The 23,472-nt window shown below is 37.0% G+C and overlaps 1 protein-coding gene across 2 annotated transcripts in view; it reads right to left on the bottom strand.

The window, feature by feature from the left end:
* Window positions 1-23,472, bottom strand: part of ADAMTSL1 (ADAMTS like 1) — a 979,130-nt gene that overhangs the window by 225,039 nt on the left and 730,619 nt on the right. For both annotated transcript variants that reach the window (XM_033237422.1, XM_033237423.1), the window contains 2 exons: window positions 17,308-17,419; window positions 12,979-13,117 (listed from right to left, as the gene is read on the bottom strand). In XM_033237422.1, coding sequence (XP_033093313.1) covers window positions 12,979-13,117; window positions 17,308-17,419 — 251 coding nt within the window. The remainder of the gene's footprint in view (window positions 1-12,978; window positions 13,118-17,307; window positions 17,420-23,472) is intronic.

Here is a 23,472-nt window from a genome sequence, read left to right as displayed (position 1 = left end):
ACAAGACATATCATAGGCCGTGTGGAAGTTCCTGGAGGCCTTTAGGATCCCAGTAAACTACTCTAACCTACTTCACTGATTTCAACTAAAGTCTCCAACTGGTAAGACTGGTGGGTCCCTGCAGAGGCCTAATTGTCTGGTTTGTGGCAGACTGATGATTCATGATTTTTGGATAAGACTGCTAGTGCAACAGCACCTTCATCAAGAGTGGGAGATGGAGATGCACAGATGTAGAGCATGGTAGCGCTTAAGTGGAAGATGCTTATTTTGCAACTGATAAAAGATAGAAAGCTATTGAAGGAACTCATGTATTCTATCTGTGCCTCTGGGATAGATGGATATATATCTATATATTTATATATATATATATTTATATATCTATATAATATCTATATATTAAATATAAATCTATCATTATATTTAAATAAAGAGAGACTTCCATTTTTACCCATTCCTCTGATATAAGCTGATATAGTAGGTTTAAAAAATATGGCTAGCAAATCCAGGTGTTTAGGTAGAAAGAGTGAGCCATGAGTGTGGATCACAAAGATAGAAACGGCACTGGCTGGAGATGATAAAAAGAAGGAGAGAGAGGGAGATAAAGGGGCCTGCATAGTTTCTGAAGAAATTACTGAAAGGTAAGGGGATACATGAGAGAAGTCAAATTTTGTTTTTTAAAAAATAGGAAACAAAGCAATTAAGATGGATATCTATTTGCAGGAGGGCAAGTCATTGGAGTACTAACTTATTTATTTTACATGACTACATTTTCTGTATTTATTTGTGTGAATAAGTTTTTTAATACTCATTTGTGTGAGAGAATTTTCATGATGTGTGTGTGTGTGCATGTGTGTGTATTAACCTTCAGTAACAATGTATAAGAAATGGGATGCTGCCTTTTGGGCATGCTCAAAATCCCACAGTTCTTCACACAAGAATGAAATGAACAGTCTTTAACCTTTTCTGTTTTTTGAGTTAACCATCCTATTTTTTTCTACCTTCTGACAGATAAGAAATCAGGTGAAAACTTAATCCTTCCTTATGTTAGAATCATTCTAACATCTAGTAAGAATCATTTTTACATCTAGTAATAAAGGGAATTTTTTTCTAAAAGGACTATATTTTAAAGAATGCCAATAATCTTCCACAGTTCTTCTAGTAAGTTTGTACATACACTGTTATCTAACAGTAGTCAATTAAGGAAGAAATCAAGATGACTTTGAAATTACATTTTACCTTACTCTAGTATCTTTATTCATGCTACATCAATTTCTAAATGCAGAAATGCATACCATAGACTTCTCTCCCGAAAAAATTTATGGCTGTAATTTGTCATCTTCAATATTAGAATAAACTGTTGCAGATCTCTGTCAATTGATTTATCAGCTGATGATATTTAAAATGGAGACAGTAACATTGAAGGAGACAAGCTGAAGTGAAGGAGAATATAAGGGAGAGTGTACAAAATTCAAGACGTTGAACTTTGCTTTGGACCGATTTGGAAATTATGTTTTTGTTTGAACAAGGAGCTTGAAACCTGGATTCAGCAAAACTATAGCTATATTTGTCTTCTATGACATGGGTCATGGTGAAGACTCACAAAATGACTCTATAGCACCTGTGAAAACAGAAAGATATCAAAACAATGGTGCTCTGTCCAGTCCTGCTAATGCATATTCGTGTGCACGGGCTCAGCTCTCTCTGGGGTTCATGCCATGGCCCTAGCCTTTCACTACACTGTTACTGGGGGGAAGCAAGCTTGCCTGAAGTTAACTTCCTATTGCTTACCTACTGCTTACTTTTTTTCTTAGGCAAAATGCGAATCATAAAGAATAATGAAAAATAATGTAATTTCGGGACTTTAAGAAGTTCTCCCCATGTTTAGGTCTCCATGTGGGTGTGTGTGCATATATGCATGCGTTCAGACATGCATCTGAATACGTGGGCTGTGGTGAAGGAGGCAAAAACGATTTTTAAAAATGATCACAAAGGGAAAACATAGAAGAAACAGTTGGCTTGGGGGTAAAACTCATTCTCCACTGCCTTCACTATGCTGACCACCACGCCCACAGTTCTTACATTGTTTCTCTTACACTGGGCAGTAACATGACTCCATCTCTAATATCCCCATCATCGGGGTTGTGGTGATAAGAAGAGAAGGTGAGCATGAGCAAGTGATCATTCTGGAGTGATGTGGTATACGTAGAAAAGGCATCCCACCTCATTCTCTAAAAATACACGTCTTACTGAGTTGTCCAATGACAATTCAGGAGAATGATTCAGTTATGACAAGTTTATATAATGAAACATTATGCAGCACATGGACATAATGGTTTTTGAATCATTTTTAATGACATGAAAAAATGCTCAAATGTAATGTTAACTAAAAATAATTGACTATGAAATAGAATGTATGATACAATCTATAATACTAAGAAAATATATAGATGGTGTACATATCTATGCATTTTCATAACTTGCATATGTGTGTTCCTGTGACACATGTATACACACATATGTATACATGCATATATGTGTGCACATACATATATAAAAAACTCTCAACAGTGGTTAGTTATTGGTGTTTGGCTTATGAGTATTTTTTGCTTTCTTTTTAAATGTTTTTCTGTTTTCTAAGCTTTCTATAATATATTATCTTTTATAATCATGACAATTAGAATATTCAAGTATGAAAAAATTCAAATCTAAGAAAGCAAAAGACAGAAACTTTGGAACTATGATGTAAGTGGATGAAATGAGGCCATCACCTCAAATTCCATGTGTCACTTCAAGATCATTGAGTCTGTGCAGAAGTGATCTAAGATGCTACTTTAGAACAGAGTCCCCAATGTTTAAAAAAAAAAAAAAAAAAGCCAAAATTGGGCTCACACTACTCAGTTGTAGAATTTAACTATTGTGATACATCTCTCTTTACAAGAAAAATTCTAAAGTAGTTAAGTCCATGGACACCTAATTTACCGGGGTTCTGGATTTTTTTTTTGTTTTGTTTTTTGAGACGGAGTCTCACTCTGTCGCCCAGGCTGGAGTGCAGTGGCACGATCTGGGCTCACTGCAAGCTCCACCTCCCGGGTGCACGCCATTCTCCTGCCTCAGCCTTCTGAGTTGCTGGGACTACAGGCGCCCGCCACCATGCCTGGCTAATTTTTTGTATTTTTAGTAGAGATTGGGTGTCACCATGTTAGCCAGGATGGTCTCGATCTCCTGACCTCATGATCCGCCCGCCTCGGCCTTCTAAAGTGCTGGGATTATAGGCATGAGCCACCGCACCTGGCCAGTTCTGTTCTTTTTATAATGAAAATGAGCCATAAAGAGATCCTTTTACGGTTTCAAGGGTTTCTTTCAGTGAATCTCTCAGGACCTCTTGCCTCTTCTCTGGAACTGCAAATCTTCATTTCTGACTTCCTGATAACTAGATGTGCTCTAGGCTTTTCAAGCTCAGTGCATCCCAGACAATTCATTATTTGGCCCTGCTTCTTCTCCTGTGATCACAACTACCATTCAGGCATGGCCATTCTCCTATCCACTGTACACTGGGGCTATCTTCACCACTCAGTTCTTCCAGTTGTCATCGCAACACCAGCAATGTTTGACAAGTAGATCTCCTCCTGACACAAGTTCAGGCACTTTCACACCAGTCTCCTAACAAATCAATCCAGTCTACTCTGCTGCCAAAGCACCTAATATTTTATTTCACCATTTAGACGACTCACGTGGTTCCATAATGCCCACTGAAATTTATTAGTCGAATGCTACTTCTCCTAAATTCTTGCCTATTTTCTCTCTTAACATCTAGCCAGAAATTCTCTGTCCTTCTTCTCAACACCCGTAATACTAACTCCTCTCCTCACTTTTAACTGTGTACTGTTGGCCCTTTTTATCCATGGATCCTGCATCCATGGATTCAACCATAGCCTGAAAATATATGAAGAAAAAAAATGAATGGCTGCATCTGTACTGGATATGTACAGATGTTTTCTCTCATCATTATTCCCTAAACATTATAGTATAACAATTATTTACATAGCATTTATACTTTAAAAGGTACTATACATAATCTAGAGATGATTTAAAAGTACACAGAGGGTGTATATAGGTCACATTAAAATACTATACCACTTTATTTTCGGAAGGCACTTGAGCATCTGTGGCTTTTGGTATCTGTGGAGGTGGGGGTGGGGTGGTTCCTGGAACCAATCCCCCATGGATACTGAGGGCCAACTGTACTAACTTCTAACTGTTGCACAAGTTTTTCTTTAGTTTATCACCATGAGTCAGAAGCTATATTGGTTCTTTATTGCATCTCTTAGGACAGTATTCTGCACATAGGTGATTAGTAAATAATCATTGAGTGAACTTATGTCATCAGTGTGCAGATGCAAAGGCAAGTAATGCAACCTCATCCAAAATTAAAACAAAAAAAGCAAAAACAAGTTTTTAAAAGCTAGTTAGGAAAGGAGGGAAAGAAACTCCCTAACTGCCACTGTTGTGCACATATTCAGTCCCACGCCTTGCCTTTTGCTGGCCCTGCCATCTTTGACAGAGGGCAGTCTGATATGGAGAGTGGTCTGGCAGTTTAGGAAGGCTGTTCTGGCAAGCAGGGGTGATTGCCTGATATGAGCAGAGAAAGGATGGATTAGTGACTGTGCTTCTATCCTGCTTAGGTTACCTCTGTATCTTTTCATTGGCTATCTCCCCGAAATAACACTGAAAGCTTTTTAAAAGATCTTCTTTTCTCTCTCTCATGTGTCTTTCAGATACCACGCTGCTTTGGACAACTCAACCTGCCCTGGACAGTGTGGGGGCCCAGATTCTAGTTGATTCATTTTTACCTTTGCCATGGCACCAAGCACAGAACCTTTCACAAAATAGGTGACTATATTTTTTTAAAAATGAACAAAATTGTGTGTAGTAGAAGGGTCTCTTGTATAGAAAACAGTCCTCCATCTTCTCTAGACGACCTTCTATTTCTAGAAATAGAAACCAGTCTATTTCTAAGCAACAGTTTAGAAGAGTGCAGGAGAGAAATAATAAAAAGTTGGAAGAGCTACAAGCACTTTGGTATTTCATGAGAAGCAAAGCACGGAGGATCTAGCGATAATGAGGAAAAGGATCACCTGAGAAGCTGGGCGTTGGAAGGTCAGTACTCCTCTCTGCTACTTTCTTTTTATGTTACCTTGAGTACCTTACATCAAGGTTTGGCCATCTGCAAAATCTAAGTACTGGATGAGATCAGAAGTTTTAAGATGAAGTGAGAGTAGGTGCCTAGAAACCCACGCTATTGGACTGTATCTTACCTGCCCCTTCCTAGTGGCTGCTGAGGGTAGAACTCAGAGCTTAGTGGGCCACAGCTTGAAAACCACTGAACTAAGATAATTCTCTCAAAATTTCTCCTCCTGTAACACTTCATGACTTCTAAAAACACAGAAAACTTCCCTAACATGTACAGAGGCAAGTTAGGATCCTGCAAATAGAAAATATTCTATAATTAGGTACCATTTTTAAAAACCATAAACTAAGCAGCAACATTCATTTATCTGGGCTTCCACTGAAATCAGATCAAAAGGAGTCTGTTTTATGCGTATCTGAAAACAGTTTTTTAGACACAAGTTCATTTTCTGTAATAAACTAAATACTGAAGCGTTTTAATATTTAGGGTCAGATCATTGAACACTTCCTCACATCTACATTTCTGGGGTTAAACATTCTTGGTATTAATGAATGTAATTTCTGAACTGCTTTTAAATAAGTGGGACTAATATTTCCTTGGTCTTTGTTTACTTCTTTCTGTACTGAGTGATTTAGCCATTGTTTGATCTGAGTAAACATCAGTATTTACACTTACATGAAAGAGGCTTGCGTAACCTGGGTATGTGGTCAATTCAAACACTCAGACTTGGCATTGGTGTGGTTAGCGGTTCTGTGCTGGCTGTGCTGTTCTACGTTGGGTTGGAACCAGATCTTACAGGTTGCTGAAGGCATCATGCAGAACAAAGATAACTGTGGGATTTGACGGCCTCAAGGCTGCACCAGGGATTAGGTAGCCTGCCTTTATGCCTGTCTTTATGTAGCGATGCTGTGGAACTGGAAGAACTTAGATCCACATCCCAATTTGCTTTTGCAAAGTGGCCCTAATACTTAACCTCTCTGAGCTTCAGTTTTTTCATCTGTAAAATATAGGTGACAACCCCTGACCCGCTAACCTAGGGACTGTAAAACTAAATAAGATAATGGATGTGAAGGCACCTTATAAACTTCAAACAGAAGTGACATTGGGCAAGTTGTTTTACCAGTCTGTTTCTCAATTCAGTCATGATAGCTGATGTTTGGTGAGTGCTTGACACCTTACTAAGGACTTTACATATGTTATCTCATTAATTCTCACAGTTACTCTCTGACAGGAATATTATATTTATTGTACAGATGGCAAAACTCAGGCCTAGAGAAGAAGTTAGTTAGCTAGTAAAGTCTTTTGGCTATAAACGGATGGATTGAAGTTAAAAATGAGGATGGTAACAATACCTACTCTATTAACTCACAGGCCAATTAAAAGAATTACACAAATAATTACACTTTTAAAAGCTTTAAAGTGTACCATAAGAAGTGATATTACTATTAGGGATGATCCAGCTTTGCAGAAAATTGAATTTCCCAGATAATTGAGTTATAGTTGATTATGTAATTGCTGATGTGTGGTGTATCTATAAGCATGGGAAGCGTGTGGTCACGCATTCTGAGAAGCACCCTAACTTTGCTTCATTTATCTCATTATGAATAATACATGAATGTGGAAATGAGATTTTATGGGTTTTTTTTCTTATTGTTTACTCATTACTGCACAAAATAGTATACTTAAATGAGGTTCATCAAAAGGTAAGAAGTTGTTACTTTTCTATATCATTTACTTACTGTAGTAAAACTAAAAGACCTCTATAATTAAGAAAACATTTTATTATAATGTAATTGCTAAATAAGTCAACCATTTTCTTGTCCCTACACTGAGTTTTTTCTGGAGACATACCTGGCCTAAATCCCATGTAAATTAAATGGCAATGTCTCACAGCTGGTAAAGTAGAGGTTATCAGACACTTGTGAACTGAGACCTCAGGAGTTGCCAATTATCTTAATTTCTTGTGATCATTATATTTAAAACATCTGATAAATGTGATTTACTCTCAAGATCAGATTTTCCTAGGACTTATAGCTCCTGGTGTTAAAACCACAATAGAGAACCATCTTTCTAGACCCATATAGAATTCTAGAGTTCCATCTTTTCCTTTTACAGATGAGAAAGCTGATTTCTAGAGAGCTTAGGAGTTTCTCTGAGCTAACATCAACATCATCATAACCATGATCTTATTCATTATAGCTGCTGCAGCTAACATTTATTGAGTGCTTATCATGAGTCAGGCACTGTGCTAAGCTCTTTAAATGTATTATGCCATGTATTCCTCATGACAACTTTGTGAGGTAAGTATTGTTATTATCCTCACTTCACAGGATGAAAAATCTGAGGCTTAGTGGGAATAAGGAATTTGCCAAAGGCTACTCTACTAGTAAGTGACAGAGCCAGGATCTCAAGCAGGGACGTTTTATGCCAAAGGTCCCACTCTCAAACATCAGGCTATATTGCCATTGACTAGTTGGTCACCAAGTTAGTGTGAGAATCAGGATTTTACATGCCTACTACACATACCACTTGTTCGAATGCAGAGTATTTCTTTATATTTGCATTAGAGTTTAATTGAGACTTTTTTTTTTTTTGGTTCCTGGCCAGAGATAATTGATGCAATTTACTGTGAAACTAAATGGAGCTGGACAAAAAAAAAAAAAGTTCACTTGAACTTGCCACGAATTGCCGCTTGGTGTATACAAGTTTGGGCATTTGCTTAGGACTGTTGCTCTGAATTCCTTGAGGGAACGGGGAATCTGGATGCAGTTTCAGCTAGAAACAGATTTGTTTGCTAATAATTGTGGCTGTGATAGTGTGATGAGTGAGAGCTTTTTTCACTTGTCCACCTCTTCCCAATTTAAGCCCCCTTCATTACTGCCTTGGAGGAAAAACTAAAGGTCTGTGCCCCCCCCCCAAAAAATCTGCAAAGGTGGTTCTCTGATTGTCTCACAAAGAGTAACTTGCACAAATTCCTCCAGACAGCCTTAACTGTCTCACTGTGTCACAGACTAAGATATGTAAGGCTAAATGTTGTATATTTTACATCTAAAGCTGCTTTGAAAATGTCAACGTGTTTATTAGCTGAATTCATGCTATCCCTTTTTAGTTGTTGCTGAACCACAGGGCTTATACTTTGAGGCTTTCTGGCCACATGATGGACCTGACCTTTCACCCAAGAGGTAAAAATGCCACACGTCATTGCACAAATTCCAAAAAAATCTCCCCCGGTGTAAGACAGAAGCTTTGATTATACCACGGTAGGCACAAGAGAGGATTTTACATTTGACTAGATCCTAAATGTCTTAGTCACACGGGAAAGTACACAGAACATAGTGTTAAATGTATGAAGCAGAAAATAAACATGTGCTAGATCCCTCACATGCAGGAGGGGTATGTCTCTGGACTTCTGGGAATGCCCATTGGGACTACCAGTAGAACATGTAATACACTGTGTACAGAGCATATGATGGGCTTAGTGATGTCATAGCTCTGAGTCACTAATGAAAAACCTTATTAATTTTAGCTAAAAGTCATTAAATCTTTATACTTTACTTTCTCTTCACTTCCCTTATAAGGATTAAATTTTGGCTCCCTGTTTGAGACAACTTTTGGCCAGGAAACAAAGTGTTTTATCACTTCAGAAAAATGACTGTGTAAATGACACCAGCAGACAGCAACAAAGCCTTCTTGGGATGAAACTGCTGGGCAGCCAGCAAGGCTCAACTGTTGGTCTTATAGTCCAGTGGACTTAAATTCCTACCTCAGCACAATGTTGAGTTACTATGTGTCATGGATATTCAGGCTTGCTTTTAGAAGAATGAAAACCAAGAATGCCAAATTATTCAATGCCAAGTATCTACTGTATAAATTATGATCTCAATTATGTTATGAGCTATAGACAAGACTGGAAAGAAATACAGCAAAAGCATTAACAGAGGTTCTCTGCAGGCACTGGGGATTATTAGTGAGTTCATTGTTTTCATTAGAGTCTTTTAACTTATCAACATTTCTAAGTTAGCACTTAGAATCAGCAAAAAAGCCATAAAAACATAAAAATTATTTTGAAGAGTATAGGTGAGATGGCAACAATCTCTCCAGTCTCAAAAACTAGTAGATGAACTAATCCACCACCATGGAAGCCAGTGGATGTTGTCAGTGAGTGTAAGAAGGAGGAACAAAACATGAGATGGGAAAGTAAAGAAATAAGATGGTGGAAACAAAAGGAAAAGAGAATGAGAACCAAAAAATAGACAGATGTGTGGAGTGAGATATTCCTGAGACTCCTCCATGCCACTGGTTGCGTTCTCTGTTGATTTCAGACAATTCCTAGCAGTTTTTCATGTATTTAGGAAGCTGTTGTAAACTTCCTAAAACTAAAATAATGACTGATATTTATAGTTATTGAGTTTGAAGTTGGAAGGGAGCATGGATACAATCACATGCAGTGACTAGAAACATCCTGGTCATTGGGAGGCTTTATATTGTGTAAAAGACCAACATATATAGACCCAACGCTGATGATATTTATGATTTTAGTTGATTAGTTCAAATGTATAATGTTTACCTATTATAAAGCAAAATAATGAGAATAGGGAAGCTATTTTGGTAAACACAAAAAGTAGATATCAGGGATTATGGCTACTGGTGGCCATGTCTAGTTTATTTCTTCTTTGTTTTGGTTTTAGATGTGTAGTAATAAGAAAATTCTTATTATCACAGAGAGTCTTTGGTAATGAAAACTGTTTTTACAGCTTACCTTGCAATCTTAGGGTAGTTATTTTTTCAACTAGACATAACTGAGGAACGCAATCATGAGGGCAAAAGCATGTACTTTGGTAGTGTAACACTTAAAATTGTTATAATTTTTATAATTTAACTTAGTGTGAATCAGTTAACATTAGTTTAACATGTTTGAATATATTTTTTGTGAATTGTTATTTAAAAAAACTTTAAAATACATAAAACAAAATTTAATTTAAAAAACTGTGGAACAACAGGCTCTGTGGGCACAGTTTGAAAACCACTAATTTGACAACAAATGACCCTCTCTTCCCATTTTGTGGGTGAGAAAATGGAAGCCCAGAAGGGTAAAATAATAAATATAAGGTTGTAGACCTAATTGTTTGATGCGGTTTTTGCTGTCAATGACACTTGCAAGCCTTGATAGGGAATAAAGTTGGCTATCTAACTGGGACTTTGCTTTTTAATTTTTAAAAATTTTTTTATTTTTTTCCTTCTCTTTTCTTACTACAAGTGATTCTACTTTTAAATACTATAATAGGTAAAAATCCTAGTGTGATTCAGGAAAAATGAATAAATATCTCAGTGGCAAGATATGATAAATTTCTTTTGAAATTAAAAATATGTGATTTTATACCAAGAATATTGGTTTTCCCTTTTGGGAATTTCTAAATTTGGACACAAAAGTGTTGGTGGAATGTCATTGTTCGCTCTTGATTTTACTATTAGACCATTAAATCTGAGTGAAAAAACAGTTTCCTGAGGGTTTGATTCTGCAGTGGCTGATAGAAGAGCAGATCTGTTTTATGGAGTCTCTTCTATCTACTTTGCTTAGACCATCACTTTGCATTTTCTTAGAATTCAGAAATTGCATTTCTTAGAATTTCTTAGAATGCAAAAGAGTTCAATGAATTTCATGGCAATTTCTGAAGTATCTTAACCTCAGAGTTGCATACTTATATTTTCTGAAGCAGCTGTCCCTTAGACCTTTCTACTGCTAAGTCTTCATTTTCTCAGCTTTGTCTAATTACTTCTTCAACAAAAAAGCAGCTTCCGGACATTTGCCTATTTTTTCTTTTTCCTTTTCTCACTTATCTTTCTTTGTGTCTTTCTTTTTTAAATAGCCACCTGTCCCAACATTTATTCATGTGCTGTATTAAATGTTTTAAAATAACATGGGACATAGAAAAGGTAGAAATTGCACAGGCAGACTTCTTTCACTGTAGAATGGCCTTTTGCTTTGGGTAGTAAGAAATAGGCCAAAAAGTTTCTCCAACAGACAAGAGTGGGTAAAAATCAGAGGCGAGAAAGACTGAGTAAACATTATTATAAACATTTCTTTCAAATTGTTAACAAAATGCTTTTATTTCACATAACTCTCTTCCATGGCCATCTCTCAATTGACATTTTTTTTTCCTAGTGGAAAAAGGCTTTATGAAGTTGTGGGAAATGAAACTGTCATTTCTCCTAGAAATATACGTACAAATTTTCATGGAAATGTGTAAAAGACTTTCAAGGTCTCTCTAGGGCTGACTAAATTAGGATAACTGTGCCTTTCACACACTGGTCTTCCTATTACAGTTATATATAAAAAACGTATAAGTAGAATAATTTTAAAATGAAATCAAATTGCATGGGTTATAACTATCTTGGCTAAACAATTTCAAACCCTTAAGATTTCCAAAATAAAGAAATCCAAGCACAATTTCAACACCTTATTCAGTTTTTATATTGTATCCAATTTTTAATATATAATTTTCAGATGTAATATGATGCTAAATTAAACTTCACCTAAATTTTACAGTTATAAAATATCTATTCTTTTTGTTCCTTTAATGAAAACCTGTTATTCTGAGTTTACTTTTATGAGGTAGGGAATATGGTTCCTGTGAATTAATTAATAACAGCAATTTCATATCACATGCAGAACTTAGCATTCATAAATGTAAAGATAGAAGAGTACAGGAATATACACCTTAAGAAATTAACAGCAGAAAACAAAAACTAAAATTGCATTGCTTGTAACCTCAAAATAGAATGATTTGCATCAACATTGCCCAAGTCATATTTTAATGAGTCGAAGCTTTCTTATTATGCATACATCATTAGTATACTGTGATTTTAAAAAATAACACTGGGATGTTTCTCAAAAATCCAAGGAGTTTGAAAATGAATCTTTGTCTTTTGGTATTCCTGATTGCTTTTGTAGGGGACGGCTTTTCTTATATTCTCTCTCATAAGCTGAGGATGAGTAAGCGATGCTATACTAAAGAGAACCACCAGCAAGTGTTGTGACTGCAAAGGCAAATGTTACACGCATGAAAAGATTCTTGACCTGCACTTTCATGACTACTCATCACCTGAGATATTTCATTCATCAGGCAGATTCTTGACCCTGCAAATAATCTGAGGGCTAACTGTGGATTCCAAAAAGCAAATAATCATGTGTGAAAGTGTCAAGTGCCTGCTTAAAGCTTCTAATTTAAAAGACGTTTTAAGAATCTGACTACTGGGAATAAGCTCTGTTTTCTCTTTAGCAAAGACTGAATATGTTCAAAGGCAACAGAACTGTTCTAAGGCTGGTTTTGACTCTATATAAATCAGTGTGGACAGGCTAGAAGGGATCAGTTGTAGCCCTGAAATACGGTCTGCTCTGATCATGTCCCTGATCGGGAACAGAGATAAAATCCTGAGAACACTGTGTCATCACATTGGTTAAGAACGTTGAATGCTCCATTGGCCTGGACCTTGTTAAGGAAAGAAACAAGGAACCACAAGGAAAGGAAATCAGACGAGAAAATGACTCTGAAGAGCATGTCACCTGCTGCTTTATAAAAGGAAAGTCTGTAGACTCTGAGATGGCCTCACATAGCAGCAAGAGCAGGAACCAGGGGTACTAATTCATGATCAGTAATGGACACTGGACAGCAACGCTATTTATGTTTCATTTCATTTTATTTTCAATTAAAATATTTCATTTTAATTTAAGAAACCTATTTGGAACTTGAGTTATGTTTATGACAAACGAACTAGCAAATTTGACTGACCTGGCTGGACAAGGATCCAAGTTGCACTCCTGAAGCTTGGGTTTGGGTTTGATGTTCTCTGGATAATAGTGACAGTATTGGTCAGCAACCACGCGGTTGCTCCTCAGATCATAGCACTCAGCCGACGTCAGCTGATAACCTGTAGTATCAAACCATCCAGGCAAATTTAAACGTACATGCCAATGCAATGTATTTCTTTATGCATTTTGGCCAGCTTATATCAATGGAAATTATTCCCCAATGCCTTAGTCATTTCCAGGAAAAAAAGACACATAATTGGAAGGCTCATTAATTTTTGCAGACCTCAAGTACTGTGCTTTTCTCAAGTAATCCACTCAAATCTTAATAATTACATTATATAATTAGGCTTGAACTACTTAAGGGCCCAGCCAGATAATAAGACTGTGGTAAGAACTGTTCTTGTTATTTCTTTTTTTATGATCTAAAAATATAATGCAGAATTCTATATCCAAAAAAGATCATCAGTATATATCAACAATCTTATACAAGAATGCTAAATAGCCTCCTTAGTACCTGGGGAACTAGGGAGAATAAACTCCCAAATAAATAAAATAAATCCCACATTGCTCCCCTTGCACATGAGGGGCCAGCACAGGATCAGGTCCCCCCAGCTGCCTGGGAACATTACTTTTGCTAAAATTCAACCTGAGTGGGTTGAGTAAATGGACCACTGAGATTCCAACAGTGGACATCACAAATCCCGTTTCCCTGCAGAATTAATAAAAATACCTCCCTGTTACTGTTCCATTTTTGTTATATTCAAAATCTTCTGTCATTCTCTTTAAAAAGTCTCTAGTGAATATTTCTTAGCCTCCACCCACAAATTGTCATTGCTTAAAGAAGCCTCTCTTAAAAAAAAGTATTGTTGAGTAATAGTTAATTCTCTTCGTATGTTTTATCTTTCCTACCTGCCTTTTCATTGTCCTGTGGATTTCTGGTAGGGTGGTAATCAAGACTTAGATTCTTGGGGTGAAAAATAAATGTACACAGAGAATTTTTAAAAATCAGGCTGTTTATATCATTCTTACCCTAATTAATCTGCCAAATATATTATCCCTAGCAGGTGGGTTGAGCGCTGTTATTGCTAAATATATATTAGGAAGCAAGATTTAAATCATTAAGGGACTTGCAAAAGATTTTAGGAAATCAGAAGGAGGTTTATGAGCCAGATTTCCTGGCTTAAGGCTGTGTTCTCAGACCACCCACAAAAATTAATTGTTCATTAAAGACCCTAAAAAAAGGCCTTTTAAAATTTGACTATAAAGATGAAAAGCATGAAAAGTAATGAAAGCAATGGATAAGAACACTTTTTCCATCTAATATTTGTTTTATAAAAAAATCAAGTAGCAAAATGACATTTTAAGTAAGTAAATGTACTTTTACTTTTCAATCACGTTGTACTCAAAAAGCATCTAATTTTATAACAGGCTAATCATTTTATAATTTTCCAGATAATAATTTCTACACAGGGACAGAATTTATCACACAGTAAAATACAGGAACAACACAGTAAATTATTAATCTGAGATGATTATTTTTCAAAATCAAAATTTGTCAGCCTAAACCTGTTGCTTTGAAGCTATTATAGCATGGATAAAATGAAGGGTTAGAGCAAAAATGAAGGAAATGACTAAAATCATCAGAAAATCATGTTTTCTAAAGTTTCATATAGTATTTGGAGTAGCAATTTTTACACTAAGCAAAATGTCCAACCAGTTGAATCTGGAACCAGAAACAGAGAAGACAACTTAGAGATCATTTCTTCAGTAATTTTCAAGCTGGAAACTTCAGTAAATTTCAAAATAAAGTGGAAGGACGGCTGGTCTCCACATCCCTCACATCTTCACTCAGAACAGTCTTCCTTTTATCCTGGCTTCATAATTAAGGTTTCCTTTGAAGCAAGGTTTGATAGCCAGAAACATCTGAAAACCACTGATAGTTCTACTTCTTCATTTTGATGTGAGGAAAACGAGGCCCAAAGAAGTAAGATATATGTGAATCTAACATCAATGTTTTTATTATGTAGTGAACTATTATCAAGGTTGCTGACATCATACTCTAATAGCAGCTGTATGTGTGCATATAATTGAAGTGCTATTTCTCACAAAGCATGGTTTTCATTTTTACAAAAGAAAAAAGAAAACCTTAGATTCCTTCCTTGAAACTATTTCCTATGCTAGTCATTAGTAAATATATCAAGATAATGTATTCCCATGGAACATCAAAGTAATTGACAGTTCATTTTTAAACAAAGCAATTTTCTTTTCTTTTTTTTTTTTGAGATAGAGTCTTGCTCTGTCACCCAGGTTAGAGTGCAGAGGCATGATCTTGGCTCACTGCAACCTCTGCCTCCTGGTTTCAAGCGATTCTCATGCCTCAGCCTCCCAAGTAGCTGGGATTACAGGCTCGCACCACCACACCAGTTAATTTTTGTATTTTTAGTAGAGACGGGATTTCACCATGTTGGCCAGGCTGGTCTTGAACTCCTGGCCTCAAGCCATCCTTCTTCCTTGGCTTCCCAAAGTGCTGGGATTACAGGCGTGATCCACTGCGCCTGGCCAGCTAAATGATTTTCTATTCCTGACAGATGGAACAAGTAGAAACACTCATTCTATCGAAATGCTTAATACGTTGAATTGACAGTTTTTTATCAACTGAGTAAAAGTACTTCATGGCACTTCTACTGACTTCTTTCAAGCTAAAATCCAACTTTGCTCCATAGAACCACATTTTTCAGTGGTTTGTTTACGTTGTGCAGATAGAAAAACATAGGTAAAGATGAATTACATCATACAACGTTTTCCAAAAATTTATGGGTAATCATTTAACTCCATTTTGAGGTACTATCCTTTTATATCTTGTCAAATTAATCTAGTGATACTTCTGTGGATTAGCTAAAGTCAGCCAATTAACTGGTTTCTGTGAAACTAGAGCTAGAATTTATCTGATGTGCTAATTTTCAAAAGAACAGACATACAATTTTATATCCATTACATTAGAAAAACTTAGAAAAACGATAATCCACAAATACTGACTCAGTTGGCAATGAATCTAAAATATTCACACACTGATTGTTATCCTTCTGGAAAGAATTTGGTAATGTGTGCCAATAGCCATAAAAATTCTGAAATTCCTTGATCTAATAATCTCACTCCTGAGTATTTACACCAAGAAAATAATTTGAAAGGAGAAAAATACTTAGGTATTAAGTTATTCATTGCCTTATCAAAGCATAAAAGTTAAAGGAACTAAATGATTTGCTGTAGGGAAATGTCTAAACAAATTATTGGGAAATAATTCAATGCAATTATTATGTAAACACTATAATTATGATGAGCAGAAAATGAGGAAAAATAACCTTCTGTGGTAACACAAACGCCTTTTCTAGTAACACAAAATACTGTTCGTGTTACAAATATGATGGAGAGAGACGGGAGTTTATTTTGTGACTTTTCAGGAGAGATGCATTTTAATGAATAAATAAAGCAAATGGCATTTCTTTTACTGCATGGATGACGGGGTGGAGTTGAAAAATAACTGAGCCTAAGTCTAAAATGCAGAGATTTTTTTTTCCTGGTAGCAAACTATTTTCTCTAATTAAGTAAGCCTGATAGATACTCTTTAATTGATAGCTGAATAGATGACTTTACTTCAATCACATGAGTAGTTTACATGTAAGTGAATGGAACTGCCTGCTTCAGTACCAAACTGCTGCCAAATTAGAATATTTCTAGCTGTGACCTTCTACAAAATCAAGGAGAGAAGTAAAGACTGTTTCCTTGGTTGGGTGCGGTGGCTCATGCCTGTAATCCCAGCATTTTGGGAGGCCGAGGCGGACGGATCATGAGGTCAGGAGATTGAGACCATCCTGGCTAACACAGTGAAACCCCGTCTCTACTAAAAATACAAAAAATTAGCCGGGCGAGGTGGCGGGCGCCTGTAGTCCCAGCTACTCGGGAGGCTGAGGCAGGAGAATGGCGCGAACCTGGGAGGCGGAGCTTGCAGTGAACCCAGACCGCGCCACTGCATTCCAGCCTGGGAGACAGAGTGAGACTCCCGTCTCACACACACACACAAAAAAAGACTGTTTCCTCTAGTGGGACTCCTCTACATACAGAAAATGTCTTTGGCATCTTGGCGGAGGTATCTGCCTTACAAGAGGGCCTCGAGATTCCACTCTGCTCAGAAGAAAGGATCTAGTCCACCACAGTACAAAATTTCTTCCACGCTGAAGTAACTCTACTCTTATATATCCCATGTATTTCCTCACAGAAGCCAACAGTTTCTAGACTAAGTGAACACCATTACCTCCTCCACAGGTTGCCGAGCAAGGAAAGAAATCTGTCTCCCTCCATCGGTGGATGATGGGTTGATAGAAGATGAACTGGACTGTATTGTCACTGGAGCCCGAGTTACGAATCTGCAGGAGTCAACAGGAAAGTAAAAGAAGTAACGTGACAGTGCGGTGCTTTGTGGTCCCTTGCAGCTTCGAACAAGAGTATATGGTAGTGTTGATGGTTTTAGGCTGTGTGAGGGACTGCATCGGGGGAGAAATGGCAATGGCAGTATCATTTATCCTACCATTTCACCAGTGAATGGTCCTTGCATGAGCTTTCACTATCATTATCTTCTCAGTTCTGTTGCCACAGAACAAGGGAGAGCAATATCTTAATTTGTGATTTCACTATCATCTTAATCCAAGCTGGTATTCCTTTTCTGTCCTTTATTTCCAACCTCTTTGGTGTAATAGATAAAATTATGTGGATTTTAAAATGTAGATTCAGAAATAGACAATTTGTTCTAAGAAAATTATATACTGCAGAAAATTTACTGGTTTTGGTTAAGAAAAAAGAAGAGTTGAAGAATTAAATAACACTGCCCATTCAGAGACACATACTGGGCTTCTTGTCAATTTAGTGATTCACATATTTGAGTGTGCAAAGTTACCAACTAGATGCTTGCTAAAATGCAAATTTCTGGGCCCATGCCTAGAGAACTAGGTAATTCAAATGTTGATAGTTTAAGAATAAAACTGAAAAACACAAATTGATGTTATACAAACAATTATTTACTTAAAAACAATTTATTTACTTTTAAATAAAACTGGTACTTAATGGAAATTACAACTTCTTCTTCTTTTTTTTTTTTAAAGGGGGTATGTGAGTATGTGAGACAAGTCCTTAATGGTTCTTAAGAGTACAAGGTTGAGAAAACATACTCAAACTGGAGAGAGGGAAAAAGTACCTTATGTCAACAATTTCATGAAGACAGAATGATACAACATTTAGACTGTTGGACAAGGTTTGGACTACTTACTATAAGGAGGTTCCAAGGACAATTGAGAGGATTACTTCTTACTCTACATTACAACAATTAGAGAAGTATCAGAGTCCAACTGAACCACCTGCCCCAAGTCTTTTTTAACTGTTTTTAAGTCTTACCATTTTCTTAATTGCCCGTAATGTAGGATACATTGATGGATTTGGCCTTCAGATTATTTTAAAGATAGCCCTATTTCTGTGCTACTTAATTTAACAAGTGGATTAAACATCTAGGATGCAGGGGGAAAATAAGAATATTGAAGAAACAGGGCCAAGAAAAATTGATGGATGCTAAACTCTACATCAGTTTTTGGAGTTTAGATGGGAATATGGAAAAGTTTCCCAGAAAGTCTGAGAGAGGTGGAAAGAAGGAAGAGAGAACCCTACAGAATGTCTCATATTACCCTGGGATTTTGACCTGTAGAGCGTTCACGTATTTTCCAATTAGAATAAACAGTGATACCGCTCCCTACTTTAAAAAAAACAGCTGAAGCAATACAGTGTCTTTCACAAAAAAAGAGCACTGCCTATAGATTCCTATTTCTCATTTCTATGTGTCAGATACAACGGTACCTAATTGCTTGCTTAGGGGTGTAGTATTAATCACACTCCTTGGAAAGTTCTTTTTTAATTTTTTTTTTTAAGCTTACAAAAGTCTCTAGCTTTCTTGGGATGTGTGGTTATCACACTGGAAAGCTATTAGAAAAAAACTTTCATCTAAACATAAGATTCATGAAAAAATAAAAGACCAGAACACTTGTTTAGATTTAAAGAGATGAATTTTTTGTTTGTTTGTTTTGTTTTTTGCTTTTTCTGTTTGTTTTTGCAGGTGTTCTTTTTGGAATGCTAACCTGAGTCCTGGGAAGTAAGGGAAAAAATCTTAGCTTCCTACAGCCAAAGTGAGGAGGATATAACATCATAATACTTGGAGAAACTCTGTTCTAGAAAGCTTCAGTTTGACACATTTGGTTTAGGGAGCTAAACACATCTGGTATATGTAATTTTGACCTCCTTATGTTAATAAAAAAGAGTATTCAAACCAAACTCTTCTTCCTATAATCACAATGTTTCAGTGTTTCTAATTCAACACAATGATTTCTCACACTAACATGAAAAGACAAGACAAAAACTTTTCCATAGCGATTGACTGCACTGTCATGACAGAGTTAGAAGACCATAGAAATGAGTATGGGGGGTTATGGTTGAGCTTTAATTCCATGTAAAATCCAAGGAGTCGAGAAGATACCATAAGCACATGAAAACATCATTAAGCACACAAAGGCTGTTCCGGATAAAGCACTGTGAAAGCACCTTTTCCTTTTTCATTGGGAAAAGGCAATTCGTGAGCTTTGGGATATTCCCTAAGTTTCTTTCTCTCACTAATGTAGAAACTGTTGCCTCAGATGGGCCAGTAAGGGGACTGGCAATCAGGGGTCCCCCCAACCCGGCTTAGCTCTTCAGTTGCTGCTCTCATGAGGACAGGGAGGCAAAAGGAACCCACAGGTGAGCCACTACTGTGTACCTCTGAGCTGGGATCCACAGTGTTATATGACTTGGTCACACTGCTCTCAGAGCAACAGGGATGTCATGACTTTGGAAAGCTTGGGAACAGTGAACATACATCAGTATGCCTGCTAGGGAGAGAATAACATGAAAAACTGGTACATCTCTTTATTAAATGTATCAGTCTACTAGATTCAATTTTGGGTTCTGGTAGTTGACAGTGATACTGTATTCTCAGGAACTGCTGTTAAGACTATTTTAAAATGCTTTTGTTTGAGCTTGAAAAGATATGTAACAATAATAAAATATTCCTTATAGCAGTTATATATCTATAAATACCACATTTTGAAATAATTGTTATCATCTTTCTCCTTCATATTCTATAAACTCCATGGAGGCAGGTACATTTATCCTGGTCATCACTTTTCAGTGTCATCTACAATGTCTGGCACATAGTAGGTATCCAAATAATGGCTGAATAAACAAATGCGTTAATGAACAAACAACTGAATTATATACCTTTCAGGTACTTTTGGAATTTCAAACTATTATTTGTGATAAATTATTTAATGAGTTATTATCTTTTTATACATATCTGCCAGTTTCCTTGAAGATGTTAGTGATCACTTGATTATCAAATGACACTGTTTCATAAAAAGAAACAGTATTATTACAAAACAATGTTTATCCAAGAGCACTTTGTTTTGAGATGGAGTCTTGCTCTGTCACCCAGGGTGGAGTGAAGTGGCAGGATCTTGGTTCACTGCAACCTCCACCTCCCAGGTTCAAGTGATTCTCCTGCTTCAACCTCCCAAGTAGCTGGGATTACAGGTGTCCACCACTACGCCCAGCTAATTTTTTGTACTTTTAGTAGAGACGAAGTTTTGCCATGTTGGCAAGGCAGGTCTTGAACTTCTGATCTCAGGTGATCCACCTGCCTTGACCTCCCAAAGTGTTGGGATTACAGGCGTGAGCCAGCACACCCAACCCTAAAGCACTTTCTACCCTCCTTGGAAGGCTGTCTTTTAGGCAGGATAGTATAGTGAAGAGGGCTTGCCAAAGTGCTACTTACTATAGGAATGAAACAGATTCAGTCGTCTTGCTGTTTGAAATACCTGATAATTTTAACAGTTGGAAATGCTAAGATTAGGCATTAGTAGATTAAAAATTATTTTAAAAATATTAGTACCCAACTTTACCTCCATACTTCTTACAGAGTTTTCTAGTTTTTCTAGAACTCCAGACCTCCATATTGGAAAATAGTGCAGTTCAGCCCACAGAACCCTAGCTCAGAGTTTTTCTTTTTTTTTTTCTTTTTCATAGAAATGGGATCTCTCACTAAGTTGCCCAGGCTAGTCTCAAACTCCTGAGCTCAAGCAGTCCTCCTGCCTCAGCTCCCAAAAGTGCTGGGATTCCAGGCATGAGCCACTGTGCCCAACCTACCTAGCTCAGGGTTATGATTAATGCTGCCCCCAACCCTTGAGTAGGGCAATAGATCAGAGATGCTTCTCTGTAAACAACAGGTATAATGTTGTCTAAAGAACAAAGAGGGTGGCAAAGATTTGTCAGGAAGGAGACACTGAGTGGCAAAGCAGACTGCAGCCTACTTGAAGCACTGTCCCAGTGGTCAGATGGATGACAAGGACAGGAAACCAATGACCAGAACTCAGCTTAGTACTGTGGTGGTGGGGAGCGAGGCAGGATTGGGCAGGGATCTGCAGCTCTCAAGACTGAAAGAAAGATGATGAACCAGTTCTCTGTCTCTGCATCCTAAACCTAGCTGTGTGATTGGCAAAACAATGTGTGAAATCTGACGAGAAATGCAGTATATTCTGATTAGCTCAGTTCGAAACGCTTGACATCTATCAGCAAAAGGGGCAGTGGAGTCACTACCCGTAAAAGTTGGGTAGGAAAATGAACCAGTACTATTCATTTCTTTTCTTTCCTGCAGTTGACTTAAACTTTTCCTCTCAAGAACACATGGCTTAGGACAATGGTTTTCCCTTCTATAAGTACGGGTTGACGAAAATGGGGAGACTGTCTAGAAACATGCTGGGTGTCAGGGTGAAACCAATCTGGGATTAAATATTGGCCAATGCTCAGCCTCCAGTGGATAAAAGAATTGGTTACAGATGCTCCTCAACTTACAATGGGGTTATATCCTGATAAACCCATCATAAGTTGAAAATATTGTAAGTAGAAAATGCATTTAATACACCTCACTTACCAAACATCCCAGCTTCCCCACATCTACCTTAAATGTTCTCAGAACACCTATGCTGGGCTACAATTGGGCAACACATCCAACACAAAGCATGTTTTCTAATAAACATCCAACACAAAGCATGTTTTCTAATAAAGTGTTGAATATTTCATATAATTTATTAAGTACTGTGCTAAAAGTGAAAAACAGAATGGTTGTATGGGCACTTGAAATGCATTTTCTACTGAATGTATATTGCTGTGGCACCAACATAAAGTCAAAAATTTGTTGTTGGTTATTGTAAGTAGAGGACTAACTGTATTTCAATCCTACCCAAGATTTACAGGCTGCCCAAGTATCATAAAGGCTTTCTTTCTTTCTGTTTTTTTTTTTTTTTTTTTTGAGATGGAGTTTTGCTCTTGTCACCCAAGCTGGAGTGCAATGGTGCAATCTCTGCAACCTCTGCCTCCTGGATTCAAATGATTCTCCTGCCTCAGCCTCCTGAGTAGCTGGGATCACAGGCGCCTGCCACCACACCCAGCCAATTCTTGTAATTTTAGGAGAGATGGGGTTTCACCATTTTGGCCAGGCTGGTCTTGAACTCCTGACTTCAAGTGATCCACCCACCACAAAGGCTTTCTTAAGCATATTAGCTTGTAGTGCATATCTATAGCTTTCACTCTGTGTCTTTTTTTCTTTAGTATTCAATGGTATGTATCATTATTTCAAAATTGTTTATATAGAGAGACAATTATATATATTATATATATAATTTTATAAACTTAATAAAGTAAATTCCCATTATTTTGCACATGGGATTTCTCTCCAGACTCCTTGTATTGTTTCCTCTTATAATAAAAACAAGTTTTGTGTCCTGAATTGTATGCAAGGTTATGTTCAAGGCTGTCTAGAACAAAATATGAAGGCATCGTCTTTGCCTAATACTCTAACTAATACAAGTAAAAATCACAAAGTTTCTGTTCCCTTAGAATTCTCAAAGATGCTATTTTGGTAACAATTGGAATGATGCCAATCTTCCTAACCAAATTTTCCAACTGTAGAAATGCAATACCTTTTTAAAATTGTCCTCTGCAGGAAATAAGTGTTCTCTCGTTATCAGTGCATGAATTATGAGTTAGTGCTCTTAGCTCTGAGTATGCTATTGTTTTCTCTTCTGTTGTGTGTTTCTGCTACTTTTGTAGCTTAGATACTTATCAATGACTTTCTTCTCTGTCTAATCTGGCTTTCTGCAGAGATCTTTCAAATGGGCAAAACCAGAATATGTACCAAAATATCTTAGGTGCTTTTACAGGTAGAGCTGAGTTGGAGGTTCTAATGAAGAATGGACCTATGACTGAGAAGGACTCTTCTACCTGGGAAAGTCATTCTCTTTCCTTGGGTCTGCAGCTTCAGAAAAGATGCACATGGTAAGGGAGGCAGGGGATA

Source organism: Trachypithecus francoisi, unplaced genomic scaffold (assembly GCF_009764315.1).
Source record: "Trachypithecus francoisi isolate TF-2019V2 unplaced genomic scaffold, Tfra_2.0 Lachesis_group16, whole genome shotgun sequence".
NCBI lineage: Eukaryota > Metazoa > Chordata > Mammalia > Primates > Cercopithecidae > Trachypithecus > Trachypithecus francoisi.
This window is presented reverse-complemented; position numbering and strand designations above follow the sequence as displayed.